This window comes from Zalophus californianus, chromosome 6, assembly GCF_009762305.2.
Source record: "Zalophus californianus isolate mZalCal1 chromosome 6, mZalCal1.pri.v2, whole genome shotgun sequence".
Lineage (NCBI taxonomy): Eukaryota > Metazoa > Chordata > Mammalia > Carnivora > Otariidae > Zalophus > Zalophus californianus.
In genome coordinates, this window is record NC_045600.1 from 77,951,641 (window position 1) to 77,979,539 (window position 27,899).

Here is a 27,899-nt window from a genome sequence, read left to right on the forward strand (position 1 = left end):
ATCTCGGGATACACTGAATTGAAAGTTTGATTTAATTTTAGTATTAAATCATACTTCATATTTTGGCAAACACCTTATAGTAGTACTGTGGTGGAAGCATTAAAAAACGATGTTAATATGTAATTATCTGCTCTCTGTTGGAGAGGACAAGGATAAGGAAGAAACCTAGAGACTGTAAGGCTGAATTGGCTAAGAATAAATGATAAGTTATTTCAAGGTATCAATCAAAAGTATAAGCCAAATCAAGAATCAAAAGTATAATTCTCAAACAGGCACAGATAGTGCAATACTGAGCGCCTTAAATATCACAGGATTCTTAGGAGAAACTCAAAAACAATGGCCAGATGAGGAAGGATGAATGCTAAGTCATGGAACAAAGAGGTACACTATAAGGAATATGGAGTATTTTTAAAAGAGCAAAGAATTCACCACAAATAATAACTGTGATGAATACATAGCAGTAACCTTCTCCCTCCTTGAGATAGGCACTGCGCCTTAATCTACATCTCCAGCAACTAGAAAAAAGCCTGCAACAAACCAAGAGAAAAAAAAGTATATTAACATTCTACAACTCATACAGCATGTGTAAACACTATGAATAACAGTTATATACTGTGTGACTTCTTATCTTTGCACCTCTAGAATTTATCATTTTATTGAAGTTCAAAGAAAAAGGCATATAGAATAAAATCATCTGACGAAGTTCCTCCTCATATTGTTTCTCATATAAACTTTTCCAAAATGTTGGTGATGTGTCCATTTTCTGCCCACAAAGCTTTCCCAATAAGAAGATTTTAGTAGATGGGCCCCTATAGAAAAACTGAACTGTGGAAAATATTCAATTAATTCCAGTTGGTATCCAGCTAAAGCAAAGTCCAAAACAAACATATTGAAATGCACAAAATTTGACTTGATATTTGCCAATGCCAAAGCAACTGATACATGAATGACTAAGAGGAAAGACAAAGACAAAATAAGGAACAGGAGAATTTCTACCACACTATTCCTGAATTCACAGGACAGTTAGCTTCTCTGAGAACCAGATCAACAGAGAAACCATGACAGATAAAAATGATCTTATTAAACTAGTTAAGAATGAGCAATGCTCCATTGCTCCCATGCAAGAGAAACATTTTATCTAGTAACTTGGATAATATTATTAATAATATTAACAATACTATTAACGTTAGTTAACACTATTATTATTGGGGAGCCTGGGTGGCTCAGTCATTAAGTGTCTGCCTTTGCTCAGGTCATGATCCCAGAGTCCTGGGATGGAGCCCCGCATCCAGCTCCCTGCTCTGTGGGAGGCCTGCTTCTCCCTCTCCCACTCCCCCTGCTTGTGTTCCCTTTCTCGCTGTGTCTCTCTTTGTCAAATAAATAAATAAAATCTTAAAAAAAATATTATTATTATTAATGTAATAGTTAACATTTATTGAGGCTTCCTTTATGATCTATTTCACATGGATTATCCCATTAAATGCTCATGACAATCCTATGATATAGGTACTATCACTAACCCCAACTTTACAAATGTGAAAGCCAAAGTGTAGAGAAGTTAACTAAACCAAGGTCATATAGGTAGCATGTGGTAGAGCCTAGAACACAGACACATCTGACACCAGAAGCCCCACTTATCTCTTGTAGGCAAAAAACCAAAAAACAAAAAAGCATTTCTTATTACACACAATACTGATTTCCCTAAATATATGTAATTATAAAGATATCATTGGACATCATTAAAGTAAAAGATGAAAATATACAGTGTAACACGGGTTCTCAACCTTTTTGGTCTCAGACACTGATACGTGCAACATACTGTCCCTTCTTACAATCCAGTGATGGAGTTGAGGAGGAAATACCATCCAGTTAATCCTGATAGACCCAGAGCTGTCTGTCCCACCCTGAGAATTCCACAATATACATACCTATATCTTTATGTATAAGCAATGCTACTTATAGCCCCACCCAAATCTTGCTTGCGGCTTAAAAAGATTAATAAATAAAATGTATATTCAAAGATTTTGCCACGATTCTCTCATGCAAGACTCATGTTAAAAAAAATCACATACTTCAATATTAACTCATAATAAAGAAAGCTGAATTAATAAAAAAGAATAAAATGTTACTTTTTTCTTGGGTTTAATCTGTTTCATTCAGCAGCAATGATCTCGTCTCATATTCTACCACCTTGAAGAAATTTAAAGGATTTCTTTGGAGGACTGCTATAAAATTATCATTGACATTTTAATTAAAAAAAGAAATGTATGTAGAATAAACAGGACATTTCCTCTAACAGTCTGCAGTGGCTGCTCCATTGCTTCTTTGTACAGTCTTGGTAAATTATGCAGGCTCTCACTAGACAGAGCAGCTGTATTTCACTGTCTTCAGTAATGTAATCTACATTTATCATTATTTTAATTAAGCAGATTCTTAATTTGGTACTTTCATCGCAAAGAAAAATACCTTATTCGTTTTTTTTTTTTTTGGTAGACAGCATCTTGTCAGTCTTATAAACCAGAATTTAATTTTAAACATGATTCTTACTGCAACTGGTCGCTATTTTTTTTTAAAACTACCATATTTGGTTTATTAAAAGCTTGTTCAGTTTCATTCTATCAGTTTAAAACATTGGTTCCTTCTTTATAATGTCTAAAAAAAAAAAGGTACTTCCACAGTTCTCAATTTTAACCCAAGTAATATACTAAAAACAATGTGATTTATTATAATATTAAACTCAGGATTCAAAATTAATATAAAGCACAAATAAGAACTCTACAAGAAAAATAATGCTTTACTCAATGTTGAGAAAATTCAATTCACAAGTTCTTTGTGCAAGATTATTTTTATCATCAGGTCACTTGAAGTGTCTGAATCTGTAGCTAAATCCATCACTGTGGAATGCAACAGCTTTTAATCATCTTGAAGACAAGTTCTGAATATTTTTTATTCATTTCCCATTATTATTTGTAGTCACAAGTTAATTCCTAAAAAATAAATTGGTGAATTACACTTGAAATGTGCTTGCCTAAATGGTTCACATAGAAACAATTACTCTAATAGTGCAATGACACACTAAACTGTGCATTTTAATACATATGGTATCTCAAATATTCTATGTCAATAAGGGAAGTCCTGATATTAAAAAAAATTCTGTATTTAGCATATATTAATTGAGCATCTTTTATGTGCCAGGTAAAGAATCAGCTGCTTTGAATTCAAACCAAAGAACAAAGCCTCTGCACAAAAGAGACAAAGAGAGAACATATGTGTACACACACATATACATATATGGTATAGTAAAGTGGTTTCTAAACTTTGTTCCTTCAAAGAGAGACTTTAGGCCCCCATCTCCACTTCAACCAGAAAAGCTCCATTTTCATCTGTTTTTTATAAATCAGTCTTTTTTTGTAACTGGGTAGAGAAAGCAAAATCCACTTACCTAGAAAATATGAAGAAAGGCTCTAGACTACTACTGACAACACAGGCAAATGCAAAGCATCCTAAGTTTTCTCAGATACACTAAGGGAAAACAAAAGACTCTTTCCTTGAGTTTCATTTATTATCAGTTTTCACATGTTGCCAAATATTGGTTTGTGGGTAAATGTCCACTAAAGTTTATAAACATGGCTTATTTAAGAAGTTTGGGGATGAAGTCTGTAAAGAATTGAAAGTTAATGTGCACCTCATTTTATCAGTCCACATTACCAAGAAATGCCATGTCGCTTTCAGATTCACATAAACCATCAGAAGTTATGAGAAGGAAATTTTTGAAAAATCTAAAGTACATTAAATGTGTTCTGGATTTTTATTAAAACTTCCTTGTATAAAACAATGCCATTTACCTTCACGCTGTGATTTTTGGAACAAAGTAACCACTTGGACATTTATAATAACTTGGCCAACTAATATATATCTAATCCCTCACAAAAACCTCAAAAGATAAGCTATTTTTACTCCCATTTTGCAGATAAGAAAGCAGGCTCAGAAATTCAGAAATGTGTTCACCATTACATAGTGAATACATGGAGAAGCTAGGATTTGGGCCCATGCCCTTTTTACTAAAACACTTTCAGAAGCAAAATAAACTTAGCCCATGGAATTATTCACTTCTAATCACAGCTAAATATGACACCTGCTTTTATTATCATTTAATAACTTCACATAAAGTTGTGTTTACAATGAAAAATTTAGCTATCAATATATATAATCAAATAGGTAACCAATAAAGAAAGGAAGGCAAATCTAAAATTTAAATCAATGCTAATGAATGACAAATACTTTAGACATTGTGTAACTCCCTTGGTTTGAATTTAAATAATGTCCTGTATAAAGCCTGGGTTGCCCAATTCAGGAACAAGTAAAAGTTAAGTTCTAGGCAGCCCACTTAGGCTCTAATTAAATAGAAGACATGAGTACAAAGGAACTAAATTATTTTTTAAAATACTCCTATTGGAACTCAACTTCAAAAAGATATTTCATGAAGAGACAGTACAGCTTGTAAGATTCCTTCTATCTCAAATTACTCTGATGAATGTCTGATAAAACTTGAGATTTACCACTAGGTAACAACAAGAGGTAGCCAATAATTCTAAATGAAAACTCAGAATGGTCCTTTGTTCCCTTTGTTTAAAGTAAAGCCGCTAGTGAAAAACAAGAATGTCTACTTAGGAAAAAGGAGTCTCTTGTCTGCACAAAAATTAAATTTAAATATCCTGCTTCCTACCTGAATATTTCAAATCATCTACATGTATCTACTGTTCACTAAAAGACTACAGAGGGCACTGTTGCATCAGCTTTGAAGCTTTACAATAGAAGCCTAGAAAAGCTATAACGCAACAATTTCTTAAAGGGTCAAATGCATGAAAATCTACCAAGCTTAATATAAGGGATAAAACCAAAATGTACTTTTTTTAAAATAGGCTGGACTTCACTGGGACCAAAAAAAAAAACTTAACAAAAACAACTGTCAAATTGAGAACACTGCACGGCACACATTTTGCATTTCCTTTTGTAGTGCTTTCATGAGAAAGGTAACTAATCATAGCACCTCCTTATCCAATGGAAACAGGAGCCCATTGCAGAATCCTTTTTACAATCAATAGGAAAATGAATGTGGCACCTCATGCAATCTTTCCATAATTCCATCAACAGAAAGAATGCACTCTGTTTGCATACTTTTGTCTAAAAGGCCAATTCCATTTGTCCCCTCTTTGGGTAAAATGACAGCTACAGATCAATCACTCTTGCATGAAAGTAAACACACCGCAAAAAAAACAAAACAAAAAAAGAATCAAAACTGAAATCCTCACCGTTTTTAAACGTAATTTTGTTACACACATAGGAACTCAAACTCAAAGCAAAATAGAAAAAGCAGGTTTTTTCTCATAGACATGCATTTTCGTGCTATTGTGCAATAGTACTGGGGGGGGATACAAAATTTTAAAGTTACAACTCACAAATATTATAATTAGATATGAATAGCATTCAATTAAGCTTCTGTACATTTTCTGTTCTCTCACATCATTCCTGCTACAATTCTTTGAAACTAAATTAATTAAGTACAGTGCCAGGGGTTTTTTTAATACATGTTTGCAATGTATTACATAAGACCAGTATATAAAATATGAAGCTTTTTATTACACTACCACTTTTTTCCACTTGCTTATTCACCAAAAATTTAAATTTCTGATACTGCAAATAATACAAAAATGAAAGAAAGTTATTTTATTTTGATAATTTATAAAAATAATGTCTCAAATTGCTTAACCTCTGTAGAAACACTAACATTAGCTGTAAGAATTACATCATGGCCAGGCAACTAGAGATAACACGTAAAATGAGAAAGGAGGATACTCCATTAATGCATATCAGATCACAATGCCACATCACATATTAGATAAATCAACATTAATACACATGTCATCATAAAACTAAGGCCTCTAATAAAGAATCTCAAATTCCCTAGAAAAACAGTATACAACTCATTTTGTCACTCTCAAACTTCCAGAGAGATTAGCACCTTCTCTGAAATCAAAGTGCAGAACTGTGAAAGTGTTAAAAATTCTTCAATAATATGTCAACCTACTCATAAATCAAAAAAAAGGGTAGGGGCTTCAGATGGTACGTAGATTTCATTTTACGACAAAAGCCTCGGTTTAACAAGTTATTTTCAGCCAATAAAAGTCAAAAGTAAAGCATTGTTAAAATGGGCAGCACTGACTCTAAGGCTGTAACTTATTAAGTTAACCAAAATGCTACTTGAGTATTGCTCCCTTAAATTATTAATTTATGAGTTTTGCTTAGTCTCCTCCTGAGGCAAGGTGGTTTGCAGGTATGTTGAATACATGTAAATAAACAGAAGGCTTTTATAATAGTCTAATAACACACCAAACATAATAAAATGAACACTGAATGCACAATCCTATGAACCAAGTTTATATAAATGGGCTATATAATTTAAAGAAACTGTAAGATCCTCTAGGAAGTAAATGCACAAATTCAGAAAAATTAAACACAAGCCTATTGATTTTCATTGATCTGATAAAATGCTTACAACAAAATTAAAATGTTGCTGTGCCTATGAAGAATATGTCACATGCAATTTTGAAGAAATATAAGAGAAAATGTCATAAACTGTTAGAAAATTTATTTGCAATATTGCTTTTCATCTACCTTAAGTATGACTGCAAAAAATAATCAGGTAATGTCTTTTTAATATTCAGTGTATTTAAATAGATATTTTAGTTTACTATTGTAGAAACAAACGCAACATATTAAAATCAATTTTAGTTAACTCTAATTTATGCAAAGCTTGATTGTGAGCAATAGCTGCTAAAAGGATGCAGCATTGTTGATTCATATACAAGCATTTTACTTAACTACATTGGATAATAGCAGTGCTCCTAAAGGAGTATAAAAAGCAAAGTGATTAGCAGTCATTACTGTTAATTAGTGCTCACATTACATTCCTTGGGATGAATCTCCTTTAAGTTGAATACATGGGAAGTTTATTTTTTAAAGAACTGCCAAACCTTGCCTAGGTAAGTATTAGAATAAATCATCAACTATCAGTAAACAGACTAAAAAAACAGGGACAGATCAGCATCCAATTAGTATGTCTAAGTTTTTAAACAGGAAAAGGGTTGAGGGGAATGAGTAAAACTGGAAACTCATACTTCACATTCTGCAATCTCACTGATAAAAGGAGGAAATGTGTGTTTATCAAACTTGCTGTGAGTGCACAGTTCATTTGGAGTCCTGTAAACAATTGCCTGACTGCCCACTTCCAAATGCATGTGAAAATCTTGGAGATTCGGAGCATCATATTCAGCAAGCAAGGTCACTCTAGTGATGCCCTGGAAATGGGAAATTAGGAAAACGTGGCAATCAGAGGTTTAGGGCTGACCAGAAAAAGCCCTCAGGCTGGTTTACCATCTTTCACCACCAGTCAGGCTGTCTCTGCTTATTCAGTATTAACACAACAGGAATGGGAATGAATGAAAGAACTCCACACACCTAACTGGGACATTGGCTTTCTTGTTTAGAAAATGACAGGCATTTGTCACAGGAAAAAAAAAGTAAAAAAAACAAAAAACAAAAAAACCCCACAACAACCATAAAACTCAAACATGGCTTTCAAGAACAAGCACTGAAAGAAAAACAGGCTCCTCATGAACCTTCAGCAAAGAACCTAGGGAATGGCGACATCCTGTTGATTCTCAGGTTTCCTCTCTTCCTAAACCATTCTGTGCATTTTAAAATGGAGGCCAAATCTTTGACAAAGAAGCTTTAAATACAGTGTATGGTCGTTAGAGGGAAAAACGTTTAAAAATTCAATTGTGCAAAAATTATATAATCATTCTTATTACTTTGTATATGCAGATCTAAAATATGTCCTTCAATTATTTTTCTATGCATATATTCTACAAATAAGTTTTACAAAAATATAATCATATACCATTCAGGGTATTTGGTAATCTATTTGCTTCTCTTAATAACATACACAGATGTTGGGGTGCCCTAGTGGCTCAGTTGGTTAAGTGACTGATTTCAGCTCAGGTCGTGATCCTGGAGTCCCAGTATTGAGTCCCGTGTCGGGCTCCCTGCTCAGGGGGTAGTGTGCTTCTCCTTATACCCTCCCCCTTCTCATGTTCTCTCTCTCTCAAATAAATAAATAAAATCTTAAAAAAAAATAACAGACACAGATGTATTTCTATAATTTCATTTTGATGCTATATAGATACACCATAATTCAGTTTGCCAGCCATTTCTAAATCTTTGAATACATCTTTATTTCCTTAGAATAAATTTCCCAAAGTGGAAATGCTTGGTAAGGGAGTCTATTTTTTGGGTCTGATGAGATCTGCCAAATTACCTCAAAAAGGCTGAACCAATTTATAGGGCGGCTGGTAGCACATAGGATACCCACTGCTTCAAAACCAGTATCATTTCTTAATCCTGCCAAAGTGATAGCCGCGTTTTTGAGTTAGTGAAGTTGCATGTTTTTTGGCCATTTGGATTTCTTTCTCTACGAACTGCCTGTTCATATCCTTAGCCCATTTCTCTATTTGGAGGCCAGCTTTTAAAAATCCAAAAAATAGTGAGAAATTCTTCTCAAATGCTACATTAGAGGATCCCAAAAAGAGATTAGTTTGAAGAGGTAGATGGTAATTATATAGACATTTTCAAAGACCCTATTAGGGTGGGTAACTTCATATGAGACTCCTTTACAACATATATTATAGAAGGAGACTTCCCAACTCACCCAAAAAGAAAAATTAAAAACTGAACTGGTTTAAATATTATCTCATTGAAGCTCCCTTTATTTTCTATAAATGGAAAATCTATTATATTAATCTATTAATCTGGAATTAACAGTACTGTTCTGTTGTTGTCTCTCTCTCTTTTTTAATTTTCTGTTATTCCAGGGAACAGTTTGCACACACAAAAAATGCTAATTGTCTTATTAGCTATTTTGATAAGTCATGGAAACAGACTGTAACTATAGATGATGGACAGGTTCCTCATGCTATTATTACCCTGGATCAAGGACTTAATTAAAATGTGTCATTCTTGAGAAAAGTACTAAGCATAAGAAAAAAATGAAAAATGCCCTCTCCCCCAAGTGAGCTCAATTAGGGCCTTTTCTCACAGAACCAAGGAACTGACAAAGTAGCCAAATATACGAATTCCTACTTTATCTTTAGAAACAGGTTTAGATTAGAATGTAATTTCAAGCTATAGATCATGTCTTTTCTTTTTCAAACAAACCATAGATTAAAGCTGTTACCTAGAACAGTGCTTTTCAAACTGTGTTAAAGACAAGGTTTTTTTCCTTTTACTTTCCAAAATTTTGAAGACAGAAATGTCTGTAAAATACGATTAAAATAAATTACAAAAAAAAAGAAATTTTAAAAAGATATAAAATACAAAGCATTTTTTGTTATTAGACTCAACAGATACAAAATTACTCTCAAACAACCATAAAAGTTTCCAAATGCTTATTTTCCATTTCTATAAATAGCTGACCTTGGACCAATAACAATTACTTCATGGACTAGCACCAGCCCCTAGACCACATTCAAGTAGCAACAATTTAAAATAATTCTGAGAGCTATGAAATGAGATGAGATCAAACACAGATAGATCACTTTGATCCTTGACTCAATAATATCACTTCCCCTTAACAAACCACAGGCCCACCCCTCTGTCTCACAGTTAATTCGCACATGCCTGATTCATTTACATATATGTACTATATATGTACTATTATATGATAATATCTGCATGATAACATGAGATTGTGCTAGGAGGCAAAAGAACACAGTGATTAAAAGTACACAATGTACTACTTTCTAGCTGTGTAATCTTGGACAAGTAACTTAACCTCTCGGTATCTCAGTTTATTTATTTGCAAAACAGAGAAAATAAACCAGAGTTGATAAAGATAAATTAGAATATAATGTATATAATGTATAACAGTGCCTGACAGATAGTGCTGCATAAACAGCATCAATTAAATTATAATGCAGAAATAATTGAAAAACAAATCACATGGCTCTGGGCTTTCTAACAATTAATATAAAAAGAAAACTAGAATGAGTTGCATGATTTACAGTGTTCACACAATAATAACTGTCCAACAGTTATAGTAAGGCAAAACTATTACAAAGATCATGAGAAATTCCACCCCTGGAGTGTCATAGAGTTGAATGTGTGATATGGTAAAAATCCGGGGCGCCTGGGTAGCTCAGTCTGTTAAGTGTCCAACTCTTGATTTCCGCTCAGGTCCTGATCTCAGGGTCCTGATCTCAGGGTTGTGAGATCAAGCCCAGTGTTACACTCCATGCTCAGCAGGGAGTCTGCTTGAGATTCTCTCCCTCTGGCCCTTGGCCCTGTATGCACGTGTGCACACTCTCTCAAATAAATAAATGAATCTTTAAAATAAAAAAATATGGTAAAAATCCTCAACAGCACCCTTAGAGCAAATGTACAACAAAAATTTTGAGCATCTCATATGGACAAGGTCTCATGTTGAGCACTGAAGAGTATCCAAAATTGAAAAACACACAGTCCTTGCCTTTAATAGGTATAAGCTAACAACGAAGATATACTGTATATGCAAGTAATTATATAAAACAAGGCATAATGTAATAACTTCCCTCAAGTCACTAAACACAACAGAAATTCAAAAAATGAAAGCTACACTTAAGGAAATCACCTTTTGAATCCCTATTCTCCTTCAACACAAAACCCAAGGGTCTATTATGAGCCAGCCAAACCATGTACAGGTCCCCAAGTCTATTGTTCCTTCTCTGGTCCCCATCACTTCCTACCTGAAATTTTAAGATACCACTTTGCACTCTATTCTCTTTGAAATTTTAATATCCTTCTTGAGAGATGCATGTCATCCTCATCTGTTCTCAGGTGCTACCTCCATTCTACTCTCCTCTTTACTTTTTGTAAGGCCTAGAGGGCCCCTCTGACCTTATAGCACCTAGCACAGTACGTGCTACAGGCTCAAAGGCCAACTGATTCCTGAGTTGAGTAGTCATGAATACCCTCAGGTTACAAGGTTTTCTGAAATTGATGGCTAAAACAGTAGTTATTAGACTTTTGAAGAGACCAGTGTGAGACTATAATAAAAATCCAGACCTCTCCCCAGAAAAATGTACATATACAAAAACTTTGCACAAAATTTCAGAGTTCAAAAACACGTCTCTCCCCTAGATTAAGAAATCTTGTCTTATAATATCACATTATAAGAATGTGATATTATATATGTGCACTGAATTCCACTAGACTGATTTTTATTAGCTTTCTATGACCAAGTCCAGGTTATATGACCACTCAAATTAGTGGAACTTTGGTGAGGGTTAAGAAAGTCACCAAAATGACTATGAGACCAGTAAAAATTATTGAAAGAGCTAAATTGCGAAAAGTTCAAAAGCGAGACTGAATTATTTACCAAATAACGATGATTCTCCCTACTCTCCTCACTTCCCAGCAAAATTAGTGTGTAGGAAAGAATCCATAAGGCAACTGGTCTTAAAATAGACCTTGGGTCATTTCAATGGCTCTGGAATCAATCCTATAGTAGGAAGCAAAGAATTCTGTATAAGGAAGGTTAATAAATGTCTGATAAATAATTTCTGCCTTTCTGATTTCTCTATGTATTTTTATAGAAATCTATCAGGAACAATATTAGCTGAATTTTGTCAGGGTTAGATGGGCTTAACTTTGTTCACTAAGTTTAATTTAACAACTGCTCATTAAGCACCCAGTGTGTGTAAGTATACAAAATAACCACATGACCCAGCACTGTAGATGTTATGAATAACTGTGAAGTAATTCCACTGGCATTGAGAGGTAATAGCTTTCACATACAGGATTGCACATAATGGCCCTTTTCTATTGCCACTGGACATTTAAAGAGTCATTTTAAAAATCTCTTAATTTTTCATATTCTCTTTCAAAAGTTTAAATTCTCTAAAGTCAGTTCATGTAACTTTCAAATGGAAGTTCTTGCTTGAGGCTTTTCATAAATGAGTTAATAGAAAATACACTGCTTAGATTTTAAAGATAAGCATAGGATTAAATCTTAAAAGAACATGCCAAAATAAGTTTTGATGGGAAGAAAGCTATAAGTAAAAACCTTTGTCATCTTTGGGTTCACTTCCTTATCTTCTTTTGAAATGACCCACGCGTCAGTTTATTCATGTAGGTAACTAGATAGAAAACATCAATTCCACATGTCCTTAGAAGGTTCAATTATCTGAATGAAAGAGTATGAAAAAGACTCAAGGGGGCCAAAAATTAAAGGCAACAAATGTAGAAAGATAAATTCAATCTAATATAAAATACAAATTTGCCTGTATTAAAACCCTTTTTCACAATTTGAATGATTACCTTTTTTTTTCTTCTCTGTATTAACTTACTAATAAAGTCAAGAGGAATTACACTCATCTCAATGCCAACTTGCAGCTACTACTTAATATTAATGCACTAATGGAACTTTGTATGTAATGGAAAAAAAAAATAAAACCCTGACTTTATTTAGCTTCACTGGATTATTTTGGAAGCAAAGGAATAAAGAAGAAAGACCTGGCACTAACATGTAGTTGGCAGGGTACAAAAACAACAACAAAAAATAAAACAAAACTAATTTATACAGCATCTTTCTTCCTAGAAACCTAAAGAGATTCTCATATATTTTCACCTTTATTCTCAAAACAGATAAATAAAAAAAGATATATCCATAGTTTACAGATGCAATAAATGAATTCCAGAGGAGTATAGTTAAACACAATGCCTGTATAGTTCAACAGTTGTATAAAGTTCCATAAAAAATAAAAAATGAAATACAATCCCTGCTTCTCAAGGTACTTAAAATCTTTAAACAAAAATCCACAAGATAAACAAAACAAAACAAAACCTAGTAGCTCTGTATATCGAGATAGATTAAGTACTATAAGAGAAACACAATGTTATATGAAGGTTCCAGAGAGGAAGATATTACATTCAGTAGGGGCATTTGAAGGAAAATACCAAAGGAGATGACATGTGAAAGACGCAATTGGAGAGGAAAGGTTATTTCTGCCTATAACACAGCACTATGCAGGAAAGACATGGACTGTGGGGGGAAAAATGAGCTCTAACATAGTCTAGTATAGATGGAAAGTAGGTTCCGTGTAGGGGAATACTGGGAAAAGATGAAAGATAAGTTGAAGTCATATAATAGAGGACCTGACAAATCAATGGTAAGCAACAAAGATTTTTGGTGAAGAGAGGAATGTGATTGCATCTACACTTTAGTAAAACTAATCTGGCAGGAGTTTGAAGGATAAATTATAGAGTGAGAGGAAAACCATAAATGGAATATAAGGGGTCAATTAATTTACAGGCCTGAAGCCAGGTTCAATCTGACATGATGCCCAAAAGCCTACAGAACCTATTTAGACTTTATATTTTGTAAATAAGTGCAGCTAAATCAAACTAAAAAAATCTGCATAGCTAGAGAAACAATCAACAAAATGAAAAGATATCTACAGAATAAGATACTTGCAAATCATATATCAGATAAAAGGTTAATACCTAAAATATATAAAGAATTCATACGATTCACTAGCAAACAAAACAAAAGAGCAAAAACAACAACAAAACCCCCTCACAAATAAATGGGCAGTGGAATGGAATAGGTATCTTTTCAAATAAGACATCCAAATGGCCAACAGGTACATGAAAAGGTGCTCAACATCATTAATCATCAGAGAAATGCAAATCAAAACCACAATGAGATATCACCTCACATTTGTTAAAATGGCTATCATCAAAAAGGCAATAGATAACAAGTGCTGGAGAGGGTGTGGAGAAAAGGGAATACCTGGGCACTGTTGGTAGGAATGTAAATTGGTACAGCTGCTTATGGAAAAACAGTATGGAGGTTCTTGAAAAAAACTAAAACCATATGACCCAGCAATCCCACCGCTGGGTATATATTCAAAGGAAATGAAAACAGGGTCTCAAAGAGATAATCTGCACTCCCATTGTTCACTGCTGCATTATTCCCAACAGCCAAGATATGGGAACAACCTAACCAATCAACAGATAAATGGATAAGGAACATGTGATATACATATATCTCATTATACTAAGTGAAATAAGTCAGAGAAAAACACATGTGGAATCTAAAAAAATCCAAACCCAGAGAAACAGAGACTAGAGTGGTGGTCACCAAGGGCTGGGGGGGGTGGGGTCAATAGGAAGATGTTGATTTCTAGCTATAAGATTAACAAGTTCTGGGGATCTAATGTACAGCACAAAAAGGTAGATCTTAAATGTTCTCACTACAAAAGGAAATGGTAATTTAAGTGATGGAATGGAGGTGTTAGCTAATGCTAGGATGATAATTGTTTTGCAATTTATAAATGCACCAAGTCAAAGCATTGTACACCTTAAACTTATATAATATTACATGTCAATTATATCAATAAAGCTAAAAAGACTATATTTTACATGTAAATACCAGTAATTTACTGGTTTACCAGTAATTTACCAGTCATTACCAGTAATTTACTGGTAAAAACCAGTAAATAACGTTTCAATGCAATTATTATGATAATTTAAATCCCACCTAAATGCATTATTATGATAAACTCATTAATATACATTTTGCTTCCTCCTGTGAGTTCACACTAGGTGATTTTATTTAGAATTGAGAAAAAAGGATAAAATATTTTAGTTGCTATGTACCACATATAATATGAAAAAAAATTAAATGTTCAATTAAAAGGACCATCAAGACTAACATTTATTTATTTATTTTTTATTTTAATCACTGGGTACTCATCAAAACAAGTACACTCCTCAATCTCTGTCAACTAACTATTTCGCCCATCTCCCCACTCCTCACCCCTCTCCCCTCTGGTAACCATCAGTTTGTTCTCTATAGTTAAAAAGAGTCTCCTTCTTGGTTTGTCTTTTTCCCTTTGCTCATTTGTTTTGTTTCTTAAATTCTACCTATGAGTGAAATCATATGGTATTTAACTTCCTCTGATTTCGCTTAGCATTATACTCTCTAGCTCTACCCATGTTATTACAAATGGCAAGATTTCATTCTCTTTTTTTTTCTTAAAGATTTTATTTATTTACTTGACAGAGAGAGAGTGAGAGAGCACAAGCAGGGGGAACAGTGGAGGGAGAAGGAGAAGTCTCCCCGCCGAGCAGGGAGCCTGATGCAGAGCTCCATCCCAGGACACTGGAATCATGACCTGGGCTGAAGGCGGACGCTTAACCGACTGAGCCACCCAGGCACCCCAAGATTTCATTCTTTTTTATGGCTGAATAATATTCCTCTGTGTGTGTGTGTGTGTGTGTGTGTGTGTGTGTGTGTGTGTGTGTATAGATACATCACCTCTTTATCCATTCATCAATCAATGGATAGTTGGGTTGCTTCTATAACTTGGCTATTGTAAATAAAGCTGCTATAAACATAGCAGTGCATGTATTCTTTTGAGTTTGTGTTTTTGTATTCTTTGGGTAAATATCCAGTAATGCAATTGCTGGATCATATGATAGTTCTATTTTTAACTTTCTGAGGAACCTCCACATTGTTTTCTAGAGTGGCTGTACCAGTTTGCATTCCCACCAACAGTGCAAGAGGGTTCATTTTTCTCCACATCCTTGCCAACACCTGTTGTAAGACTAACATTTATTAGGAGTTAATCTTGATTAAATGACCCCAGCTTGATATGAGCATCTTCTATACCATCCTAAAGAGATGACAAAGATAGGGTGCTGTAAAATTTAATATCATAAAATTTGTAATATATAGCTATTGTAATTCACTTTTATTATCAATACTGCCCAGTGAAATCTGAATTAATTAGCACTGGAACTGTTAGTTTACAAAGTACTTTATATAGACTCCCTATCACTTTTTATTTAAATACCATCTTTTTGTTTAAGCCACCATCAAGCCCTATCAATCCACCTCTGCTTTCATTTCTTTGAAAAAAGTTGATGGTATTTTGATAGGGATTGCATTAAATGTGTAGATTGCTCTAGGTAGCATAGACATCTTCACAATATTTGTTCTTCCAATCCATGAGAATGGAATGTTTTTCCATTTCTTTGTGTCTTCCTCAATTTCTTTCATGAGTATTCTATAGTTTTCTGAGTACAGATCCGTTGCCTCTTTGGTTAGATTTATTCCTAGGTATCTTATGGTTTTGGGTGCAATTGTAAATGGGATCGACTCCATCATTTCTCTTTCTTCTGTCTTGTTGTTGGTGTATAGAAATGCATCTGATTTCTGTGCATTGATTTTATATCCGGCCACTTTACTGAATTCCTGTATGAGTTCTAGCAGTTTTGGGGTACAGTCTTTTGGGTTTTCACATAAAGTATCATAACATCTGCAAAGAGTGAGAGTTTGACTTCCTCTTTGCCGATTTGGATGCCTTTGATTTCTTTTTGTTGTCTGATTGCTGAGGCTAGGACTTTAGTACTATGTTGAATAACAGTGGTGATAGTGGACATCCCTGCCATGTTCCTGACCTTAGGGGAAAAGATCTGTTTTTCCCCATTGAGAATGATATTTGCTGTGGGTTTTTCATAGATGGCTTTTATGATATTGAGGTATGTACGTACTCTCTATCCCTACACTGTGAAGAGTTTTAATCAAGAAAGGATGCTGTACTTTATCAAATGCTTTTTCTGCATCTATTGAGAGGATCATACGGTTCTTGTCCTTTCTTTTATTAATTTATTGTATCACACTGATTTGTGGATGTTGAACCAACTTGCAGCCCAGGAATAAATCCTAGTTGGTCGTGGTGAGTAATCCTTCTAATGTACTGTTGGATCCTATTGGACAATATTTTGGTGAGAATTTTTGCATCCATGTTCATCAGGGATATTAGTCTGTAATTCTTTTTCATGGGGTCTTTGTCTGGTTTTGGGATCAAGGTAATGCTGGCTTCATAAAATGAGTTTGGAAGTTTTCTTTCCATTTCTATTTTATTTATTAATTTTGGAACAGGTTCAGAAGAATAAGTATTCATTCATCTTTAAATGTTTGGTAGAATTCCCCTGGGAAGCCATCTGGCCCTGGGCTCTTGTTTATTGGGAAATTTTTGATTACTGCTTCAATTTCCTTACTGGTTATGAGTCTGTTCAGGTTTTCTATTTCTTCCTGGTTCAGTTTTGGTAGTTTATATGTCTATGAGAAAGCATCCATTTCTTCTCAAATTTGTTTAACCATAACAATTTAACAGCCTAGAATATACATAATATACATGCATACACACACATGTGAATGCACATTTCACAAAATATAATTAACCTTACTACGTACAATGCATTTTGATATTTTTCTATTTTATTCTAATCTCTTTCATTTAAAGGGAAAGAAAATGGTGTGACACATACCACCTTAAAATACCACCTTAGGGGCTTTCTACTGCCTAGATAACCCTTGGCTTAAAATTTAAGACACTCTTTTTGCTTCAATCAACCTTTCAGACTGATTTTCCACTACTCCTCAAACTCTGAGCTCTAGCCACATTGAACTTCTTGCTATTTCCCTAATATATCTCATGATTTCCTGCTTCCATGACTTTGGCTAAGCTCTGCCCCTAATTTGCAACTTTCTTTAAGCCAATCACCCATGCTGCCTTTGTCAAAATCGAAACAACCCTCAAGGATAACAAATGTAATTTCCCCCGTAAGACCCTCCCAATGCCCCAACACAAGATGCTTTTTCCTCAGAATCCCTCTAGCCCTTTAAATTGCATTCTCCAGTGGCAGTTCTACCTTGTAATATTTTCTTTGTGTATGTGTCTTATCTCCTCAGGCTCTGTGAAGGCTGAGACTATCTCATACATCTCTTTACACTACTGGTACATTATAAGCATCCTATTAATGTTTGCAGAATGAAAGACATAAAAGAGTCTAAATTGCAGTAGTATCAAGTTAAAGTTAACAGGAAAAGTCAAGGTCAATTAATACAATCTTTGGATTCACTCAATTTTTTCTCACATCAGCATGTCACAGAGAAGGCCTCCATTGAATCATCTCTTAACAATAATAATAATTTAAAAAACTCTAAATATTTATTGATCTTATCTTTGCTTTTTATGGCTATTGTATGATTTAGGAACTATAAATCTGCTGAATGAAGATGTTCCCAATTTAAAAGGGAAAGTCATGGGGTGCCTGGGTGGCTTAGTTGGTTAAGAGTCTGACTCCTGATTTCAGTTCAGGTCATGATCTCAGGGTCATGAGATTGAGCCCCACATGGGATTCTCTTTCTCCCTCTGCCCTTCCTCACCCCTGGTTGCATGTGCATGTGCTCCATCTCTCTTAAAAAAAAGGGGGGAGGGAAGTAGATGTAAAAAGATCAGTTTAAGATCTATCATATTGTTGTGTGATTATCAATAAAGTCCTGTGCTACAAAAATATGTTAAGGATGACAATAAATGAATAAAGTAATTTATATTTTTAAGTTTTGATAATATTTTCTCAGTCATTTAATAGACAATATAACAAAGACAAGGTAAATTACAGGTCTAGAGATGAAGTAAAAGACTGTAGGACAGAAACATACATCTAGTGTCTTAGACAACACAACTCCAAAGTAGATATCTACAAAAAGTTTCTTACAACATAAACGGTAGAATAGTCAGGAAAAAAGACAAAAAGTCAATAGGACACAGACAACAGAGGCTTGAAAGACAAGTCAAATATACCCACATACTTTAAAATATATAGAGTAGATGTTAAAATAGAAATCTACAGTTTGTGGAAGAATGGAATACACGTACATAAAAGTCAACAAGTGAATTTATAGAGGCAGTGAGTCAGGCAAAAAATATAGTATACATGTGCCTCTTTAATATACATACACTCTCAGTGATATTAGAGAAAGTTCAAGATTGAGGAGACAGAATGATCATTTTGCTACAATAAGGTAGTCACATTTTCTAGGCTTTAGGGGGAATCTACAGATGAAGACTCTAGATCTGTGATAAGTTTACAAACTATAATAATTGACAAGTATAATCCAACATTTTATTTCCAGACAGATCTTCCATCATGTGCTTTCTATGCATGCTTGACCTTATTGTCTGAAGGGCCGGCGATAACACAGCCTCAATAAAATCACACCTGGGAGTCAAAATGACACTTGTCTGTGCTAATTCCAACTATTCTGTTTGGGGTCCAGAATCGATACTAGCAAAACATTTCTTGCGCCAAGGGACCAGGTTTAATGTCCAAAATCTTGGAAACTGACAGGGCTTGAGGCAAGCTGTGCAATGCTGAAGAGCCAGGAGCAATCTCTACAGGGCTAGGTGCCTGTTTAATTAACAGTATGTCTGGGTCCTCCCTGAAAATCTTAAGGCCCTCTTATATGTTTCTCATACTCTAAACCCTTTGGATTTGCTTCAAGCCACCCAACCACCTAGGGTTTTTTTTCACCAAGATTCAAAGTGAAAAGAGATCCACAGAGCAATTTTCCACCATAATAAGCGTGTTTCCTAACATGCAGATACCAAAAACAATTTGAAAAAGTGTCTGTTCAGCATTTTTATAAAATATTCTGCAGCTGGAAATTATTCTTGGTACACTTAATAGTTACACTGCCAAATCTGATAGGATATCTTATTTTGCAAAGTTTCACAATGATGCCTATTCCATGTAAGCTTCTAAGTGGAAAAACAAAAAATGAATTTACTAATGCTTTTACATTGTATTTTGTAACAGTGTTGTGGCTCCCCTGAATTAGATAAATTATTATATAAAATATAATTTGTTAAAGTTTGGACTAATTTGTTCAACAATCCTTTAAAAGTCATCCATTTGCTGGAAATACTGTTGGACACTAGAGATATAAAAATGAAGAGTACTGCCTATGTCTTTTTTTTTTTTTAAGATTTTATTTATTTGACAGAGAGAGATACAGTGAGAGAGGGAACATAAGCAGGGGGAGTGGGAGAGGGAGAAGCAGATCCTCTGCGGAGCAGGGAGCCCGATGCGGGACTCGATCCCAGGAGCCTGGGATCATGACCTGAGCTGAAGGCAGACGCTTATCGACTGAGCCACCCAGGCGCCCCTGCCTATGTCTTTGAGGGTCTCACGGTCTAGCAAGAGACAGTCACATAAGCAATCCTACTAATGTCATGAGAAAAACTGTAAAGGTATAGACAAGCAGACAAGGAAAAGATAGGAAGTAGATAAATGAGACCCAATTTCATAGAAGGGTATGAGGTGAGAAGAGGTTCTTCAGCATAGAGATCAGAGTATGGAAAAGGACAGGCAAAGATTCAGACATGAAAAGCAATCTCCTAGAAACCTAATTAGTTCATTATAACTTGAACCCAGAAATTTGTGTGGGAATGACAGAATCAGACAGGCAGGAATGCAAGGATCTCTTCTTAAAGAGTCTTTTGTATCAGGCTAATGTGTTTGTTGTTTGTCTTAATCCCGGGTTATTTAAGTATTTATGCAGATATGTATAGTAGAGGGGCTGAATGGTGCACAAGGCAATACTGAAGGCAAGTTAATAAGTTAGGAGACTCCTGCACACTACAGGTGAAAAACCAGGAATGGTGAGAATGAGAGCAAAGGGTCAGATATCAGAAGTCACGGAAGCAATATCAACAAGTCCTAGAGATCTAAGAGTAGTGGTTGGCATGGGAATTGAGAGAAAGTAGTGAGGCTCCAGGTTAGACTTAGGTGATAGGGTAAATGAGGATGATTTTAACTAAGAGGGAAATATAGGAAATGGAGCAAGTTCGTGCAGAAAGAGAATGAGTAAATTTTGAATTTGTTGAGTTTATCATGCCTATAGAATATTAAGGTGGAGAAATCATGAGCAACTGAATACAAGTCCCAGAGTATAAGCTCACTGTTGTGGTTCCAATGATCAACTATTTTTGAAAGAGGGTAAGAGGGAAGGAGGTAGAGAAGAGATGGAAGAAAGGAGGGACGGAGATACTGAAAGAAGAACCATTTAGGATGGTGTCCAAGTTTGTAAGCAGCTGAAACCTATTTATTTTTCAGGAAACCTGCTGCTTTTTACCTCCCTGACACAGTTTGCACTTCTACCAGCAACAGCCTGCTTTGTATTTGGAGACCCACTTTATCCCTAATGGGTTCTTCCCACAGAACCACAGTAAAATAGGAGGGGGTGGAGCAAAATGGCGCAGGAGTAGGAGACCTGGATTTCATCTGGTCTCAGGAATTCAGCTGGATAGGGATCAAACCATTCTGAACACCTACAAATCTCCTGTTGAGTTCGAAGAACTCAGGAGATGGAAGAAAAGGATAGCAACAACACTGAACAGAAAAACGACCACTTTCTGGAAGGTAGGATGTGCGGAGAAGTGAATCTGAGGCGATATTCGGGAGGATAGATAGCGGGGGAGGGGATTTCCGTCGGCCGCTTCTGGCAAGTGATAGAGCCGCGGAGCACAAAATCGGAACTTTTAGAAGTCGGCTCCACTGAGGGACATCGCTCCAGTGGCTAAGCAGGGGGTGGAGCCCTCGTGGGAAACTGTGGTCTCAGGACCCTCAGGGGTCACAGAAAGACCGGGGGTCCCTGAGTGTGGCAGAGTTCCGAGGTATGAGACCAGGGAAACGAGCTGCAAAGATGGAGCCGAGGTGCGGGCTCTCAGCTCAGGGTTGCCATAAACTGTGATCGGTGACAGTGGGGCCACTGCTCCTCCAGCAGGAACCCAGCAAGCGGCAAAGCCGGGGAGACTCCCTTCCTCCCTGGGGAGGAGTGGCGCGGGAGCGCACCGAAGGGATCTGCTGGGTTTGGAGACTCCACACCGAGTCGGGTGCCAGAGATAGAAATGCTCAGTCACAAAGCAGGTGAGTACAGAGTGTGGCCAGAGACCAGAGAGACGGGAGTGACTGACTGCTTTTCTCTGGGGATGCACTGAGGAGTGGGGCCCCGAGTTCTCGGCTCCTCCGGGCAGAGATTGGGAGACCGCAATTTCACTCTCGTCCTCCAACGCTGTTCGGAAAGCTTGCAGGGAACAAAAGCTTCTGAGAGCAAACCCGAGCAGATTGCTTAGCCAGGACGGCAAGGGCGGGACAATTCTGCCTCCAGCAAAGACTTTTGGGAACCACGGCAACAAGCCCCTCCCCCAGAAGATCAGCAAGAACCACCAGCCAAGACCAAGTTTACCCATCAAGGAGAACTCCAGCGCTAGGGGAATACTGCACATACAATTCATGGCTTTTTTACCATGATTCATTAGTTTTTCAAAGTTAATTTTTTAACTGTTTTTTTATTCGAATTTTTCTTTTTCCCTTTTTAAACCAACATCTTATCAATCCCTATTTTTTAAAAAAACATTTTTATTTTTCATATTTAGAGTCATATTCTATCCCTTCATAGTAGTTACCCTTATGTTTGGCATAAATATATAATTTGTTCTCTCTATAAAATTCTGAGACACACTTTCTTCTAACATATCAAAATATACCCTAAATCTCTAGGGTATGGCTTTGTTCTAGTCTCCTGCCTGATCACATTCTCTCCCCCTTTTTTTTTCTTTCTTTCCTTTTTTTTTTTACTCCATTTCTTTTTTCATCTACTTATCAATTCCTTTTTTAAAGTTTTTTATACTTTCCATCTTTACACTCATATTCCATCCCTTCATAGTATCAACTCTTATTTTGTATATATATGTCTTTCTTTCCTTAAAATTGTAGGAGGCACTTTCTTCTAACAGACCAAAATACACCCAAAATCTAGTGTGTGGCACTGATCTATACAATAACGGGATCATATTTGATCATATTCTGTTTTTTTTGTTTTGTTCTGTTTTTGTTTGTTTTTATCTTTTTTTTTTTCCTTCTTTTCTCTTTCTTTTTTCTTTCTTTCCATTTGTTTTCCCCTGGTTTCAGGTCTTTTCTGATTTGATTAAAGTATATTTTCTGGGGACGTTGTTAACTGGTTAGCATTTTGTTCTCTCATTCCTCTATTCTCCTCTGGACAAAATGACAAGATGGAAAAAATCACCTCAACAAAAAGAACAAGAAGTAGTACCGTCTGACAGGGAGCTACTCAATACGGATATTAGAGCGATGTCAGACCTAGAGTTCAGAATCATGATTTTAAAGATACTAGCTCAGCTTGAAAATAGCATGGAAGTTATTAGAGAAACCTTTCTGGAGAAATAAAAGAACTAAAATCTAACCAAGTCAAAATCAAAAAGGCTATTCATGAGGTGCAATCAAAAATGGAGGCACTAACTTCTAGGATAAATGAGGCAGAAGAGAGAATCAGCAATATAGAAGACCAAATGATGGAAAATAAAGAAGCTGAGAAAAAGAGAGATAAACAATTACTGGATCACGAGGGCAGAATTCGAGAGATAAGCAATACAATAAGATGAAACATTAGAATACTTGGGATCCCAGAAGAAGAAGAAAGAGAGAGAGGGGCAGAAGGTATATTGGAGCAAAATATAGCAGAGAATTTCCCTATTGTGGGGAAGGAAACAGGCATCAAAATCCAGGAGGCACAGAGAACCCCTCTCAAAATCAATAAAAATAGGTCAACATCCCGACATCTAATAGTAAAACTTACGAGTCTCAGAGACAAAGAGAAAATCTTGAACAGCTCGGGAGAAGAGATATGTAACCTATAAGGGTAGAAACATTAGATTGGCAACAGACCTATCCACAGAGACCTCTCAGGCCAGAAAGGACTGGCAGAATATCTTCAGAGCACTAAATGAGAAAAATATGCAGCCAAGAATACTATATCTAGCTACACTCTCTTTGAAAATAGAAGAAGAGATAAAAAGCTTCCAGGACAAACAAAAACTAAAGGAATTGGCAAACACGAAACCAAGAAATATTGAAAGGGGTCCTCTAAGCAAAGAGAGAGCCTAAAAGCAGCAAAGATCAGAAAGGAACACAGACAATATACAGCAGAGTCACCTTACAGGCAATACAATGACACTAAATTCATACCTTTCAATAGTTACCCTGAATGTAAATGGACTAAATGCCCCAAACAAAAGACACAGGCTATCAGATTGGATTAAAAAACAAGACCCATCAATATGCTGTCTGCATGAGACTCATTTTAGACCCAAAGGCACCCCCACATTGAAAGTGAGGGGGTGGAAAACCATTTACCATGCTAATGGACAACAAAAGAAACCTGGGGTGGCAATCCTTTTATCAGACAAATTAGATTTTAAAACAAAGACTGTACTAAGAGATGAGGAAGGACACTATATCCTACTTAAAGGGTCTATCCAACAAGAAGATCTAACAATTGTAAATATCTATGCCCCTAACATGGGAGCAACCAATTATATAGGCAATTGATAACAAAAGCAAAGAAACACGCTGACAACAACACATTAATAGTGGGGGACTTTAACACCCCCCCCGACTGAAATGGACAGATCATCTAAGCAAAAGATCAACAAGGAAATAAAGACTTTAAATGACACACTGGACCAAATGGACTTCACAGACATATTTGGAACATTCTACCCAAAGCAATGGAATACACATTCTTCTCTAGTGCCCATGGAACATTCTCCAGAATAGATCCCATCCTAGGTCACAAATCAGGTCTCAACCAGTACCAAAAGATTGGGATCATTCCCTGCGTATTTTCAGACCACAATGCTTTGAAACTAGAACTCAATCACAAGAGGAAGGTTGGAAAGAACTCAAATACATGGAGGCTAAAGAGCATCCTACTAAAGAATGAATGGGTCAACCAGGAAATTAAACAAGAATTTTAAAAATTCATGGAAACCAATGAAAATAAAAAGACAACTGTTCAAAATCTTTGGGATGCAGCAAAGGTAGTCCTGAGAGGAAAGTATAGAGCAATACAAGCCTTTCTCAAGAAACAAGAAAGGTCTCAAATATACAACCTAACCCTACACCTAAAGGAGCTAGAGACAAAACAGCAAATAAAGTCTAAACCCAGCAGGAGAAGAGAAATAATAAACATCAGAGCAGAAATCAATGAAACAGAAACCAAAAGAACAGTAGAACAGATCAACGAAACTAGGAGCTGGTTCTTTGAAAGAATTAACAAGTTTGATAAACCCCTGGCCAGACATCAAAAAGAAAAATGACCCAAATCAACAAAATCATGAATGAAAGAGGAGAGATCACAACCAATACCAAAGAAATACAAACAATTATAAGAACATATTATGAGCAACTCTATGCCAGTAAATTAGATAAGCTGGAAGAAATGGATGCTTTCCTAGACATGTATCCACTACCAAAACTGAACCAGTAAGAAACAGAAAACCTGAACAGACCTTTAACCACTAAGGAAATTGAAGCAGTCATCAAAAATCTCCCAACAAACAAAAGCCCAGGGCCAGACGACTTCCCAGGGGAATTCTACCAAACATTTAAAGACAAATTAATACCTATTCTCCTGAAACTGTTCCAAAAAATAGAAATGGAAGGAAAACTTCCAAACTCATTTTATGAGGCCACCATTACCTTGATCCAAAACCAAAGACCCCATCAAAAAGGAGAATTACAGACCAATATCCTTGATGAACATGGATGCAAAAATTCTCACCAAAGTACTAGCCAATAGGATCCAACAGTACATTAAAAAGATTATTCACCACGACCAAGTGGGATTTATCCCTGGGCTGCAAGGTTGGTTTAACATCTGCAAATCAATCAACGTGATACAATATATAAACAAAAGAAAGAACGAGAATCATATGATCCTCCCAACAGATGCAGAAAAAGCATTTGACAAAGTACAGCATCCTTTCTTGATCAGAACTCTTCAGAGTATAGGGATAGAGGGTACATACCTTAATACCATAAAAGCCATCTATGAAAAACCTACAGCGAATATCATTCTCAATGGGGAAAAACTGAGAGCTGTCCCCCTAAGGTCAGGAACGTGGCAGGGATGTCCACTATCACCACTGCTATTCAACATAGTATTAGAAGTCCTAGCCACAGCAATCAGACAACAAAAAGAAATCAAAGGCATCCAAATCGGCAAGGAGGAAATCAAACTCTCACTCTTTGCAGATGATATGATACTGTATGTGGAAAACCCAAAAGACTCCACCCCAAAACTGCTAGAACTCATACAGGAATTCAGTCAAGTGGCAGGATATAAAATCAATGCACAGAAATCAGTGGCATTCCTATACACCAACAACAAGACAGAAGAAAGAGAAATTAAGGAGTCGATCCCATTTACAGTTGCACCCAAAACCATAAGATACCTAGGAATAAATCTAACCAAAGAGGCAATGGATCTGTACTCAGAAAACTATAGAATACTCACGAAAGAAATTGAGGAAGACACAAAGAAATGGAAAAACCTTCCATGCTCATGGATTGGAAGAACAAACATTGTGAAGACATCAATGCTACCTAGAGCAATCTACACATTCATTGCAATCCCCATCAAAGTACCATCCATTGTTTTCAAAGAAATGGAACAAATAATCCTAAAATTTGTATGGAACCAGAAAACACTCCGAATAGCCAGAGGGCCGTTGAAAAAGAAAAGCAAAGCTGGCAGCATCAGAATTCCGGACTTCCGGCTCTATTACAAAGCTGTCATCAAGACAGTATGATACTGGCACAAAAACAGACACATAGATCAATAGAACAGAATAGAGAGCCCAGAAATGGACTCTCAACTCTATGGTTAACTAATCTTTGACAAAGCAGGAAAGAATGTCCAATGGAAGAAAGACAGTCTCTTCAACAAATGGTGTTGGGAAAATTGGACAGCCACATGCAGAAGAATGAAACTGGACCATTTCCTTACACCACACACAAAAATAGACTCCAAATGGTTGAAAGACCTAAATGTGAGACAAGAGTCCATCAAAATCCTAAAGGAGAACACAGGCGGCAACCTCTTTTACCTCAGTCGCAGCAACTTATTTCTCGAAACATCGCCAAAGGCAAGGGAATCAAGGACAAAAATGAACTATTGGGATTTCATCAAGTAAAAAAGCTTTTACACAGCAAAAGAAACAGTCAACAAAACCAAAAGACAACCGACAGAATGGGAGAAAATATTTGCAAATGACATATCAGGTAAAGGGCTAATATCCAAAATCTATAAAGAACTTATCAAACTCAACACCCAAAGAACAAATGATCCAATGAAGAAATGGGTAGAAGACATGAACAGACATTTTTCCAAAGAAGACATCCAAATGGCCAACAGATACATGAAAAAGTGCTCAATGTCGCTCGGCATCAGGAAAATCCAAATCAAAACCTCAATGAGACACCACCTCACACCCGTCAGAATGGGTAAAATTAACAAGTCACGAAATGACAGATGTTGGCGGGGATGCAGAGAAAGGGGAACCCTCCTACACTGTTGGTGGGAATGCAAGCTGGTGCAACCACTCTGGAAAACAGTATGGAGGTTCCTCAAACAGTTGAAAATAGAGCTACCATACGATCTAGCAATTGCACTACTGGGTATTTGCCACAAAGATACAAATGTAGGGATCCGAAGGGGTACGTGCACCCCAATGTTTATAGCAGCAATGTCCACAATAGCCAAACTGTGGGAAGAGCCATGATGTCCATCGACAGGTGAATGGATAAAGAAGCAGTGGTATATATACACAATGGAATATTATGCAGCCGTCAAAAGGAATGAGATCTTGCCATTTGCAACAACGTGGATGGAACTGGAGGGTGTTATGCTGAGGGAAATAAGTCAATCAGAGAAAGACATGTATCATATGACCTCACTGATATGAAGAATTCTTCATCTCAGGAAACAAACTGAGGGTTGCTGGAGTGGTGGGGGATGGGAGGGAGGGGGTGGCTGGGTGATAGAGATTGGGTAGGGTATGTGCTATGGTGAGCACTGTGAATTG

General features: G+C 36.2%; 1 protein-coding gene across 7 annotated transcripts in view; it reads right to left on the bottom strand.

The window, feature by feature from the left end:
* Positions 1-27,899, bottom strand: part of DPH6 (diphthamine biosynthesis 6) — a 197,008-nt gene that overhangs the window by 146,248 nt on the left and 22,861 nt on the right. Inside the window, exon 4 of one of the 7 annotated variants that reach the window (XM_027571278.1) lies at positions 7,173-7,358. The exons of the other annotated variants lie outside the window; for them this stretch is intronic. Coding sequence (XP_027427079.1) covers positions 7,173-7,358 — 186 coding nt within the window. Of the gene's footprint in view, positions 1-7,172; positions 7,359-27,899 lie in introns of those variants that run through there. 7 annotated transcript variants of the gene reach the window in all.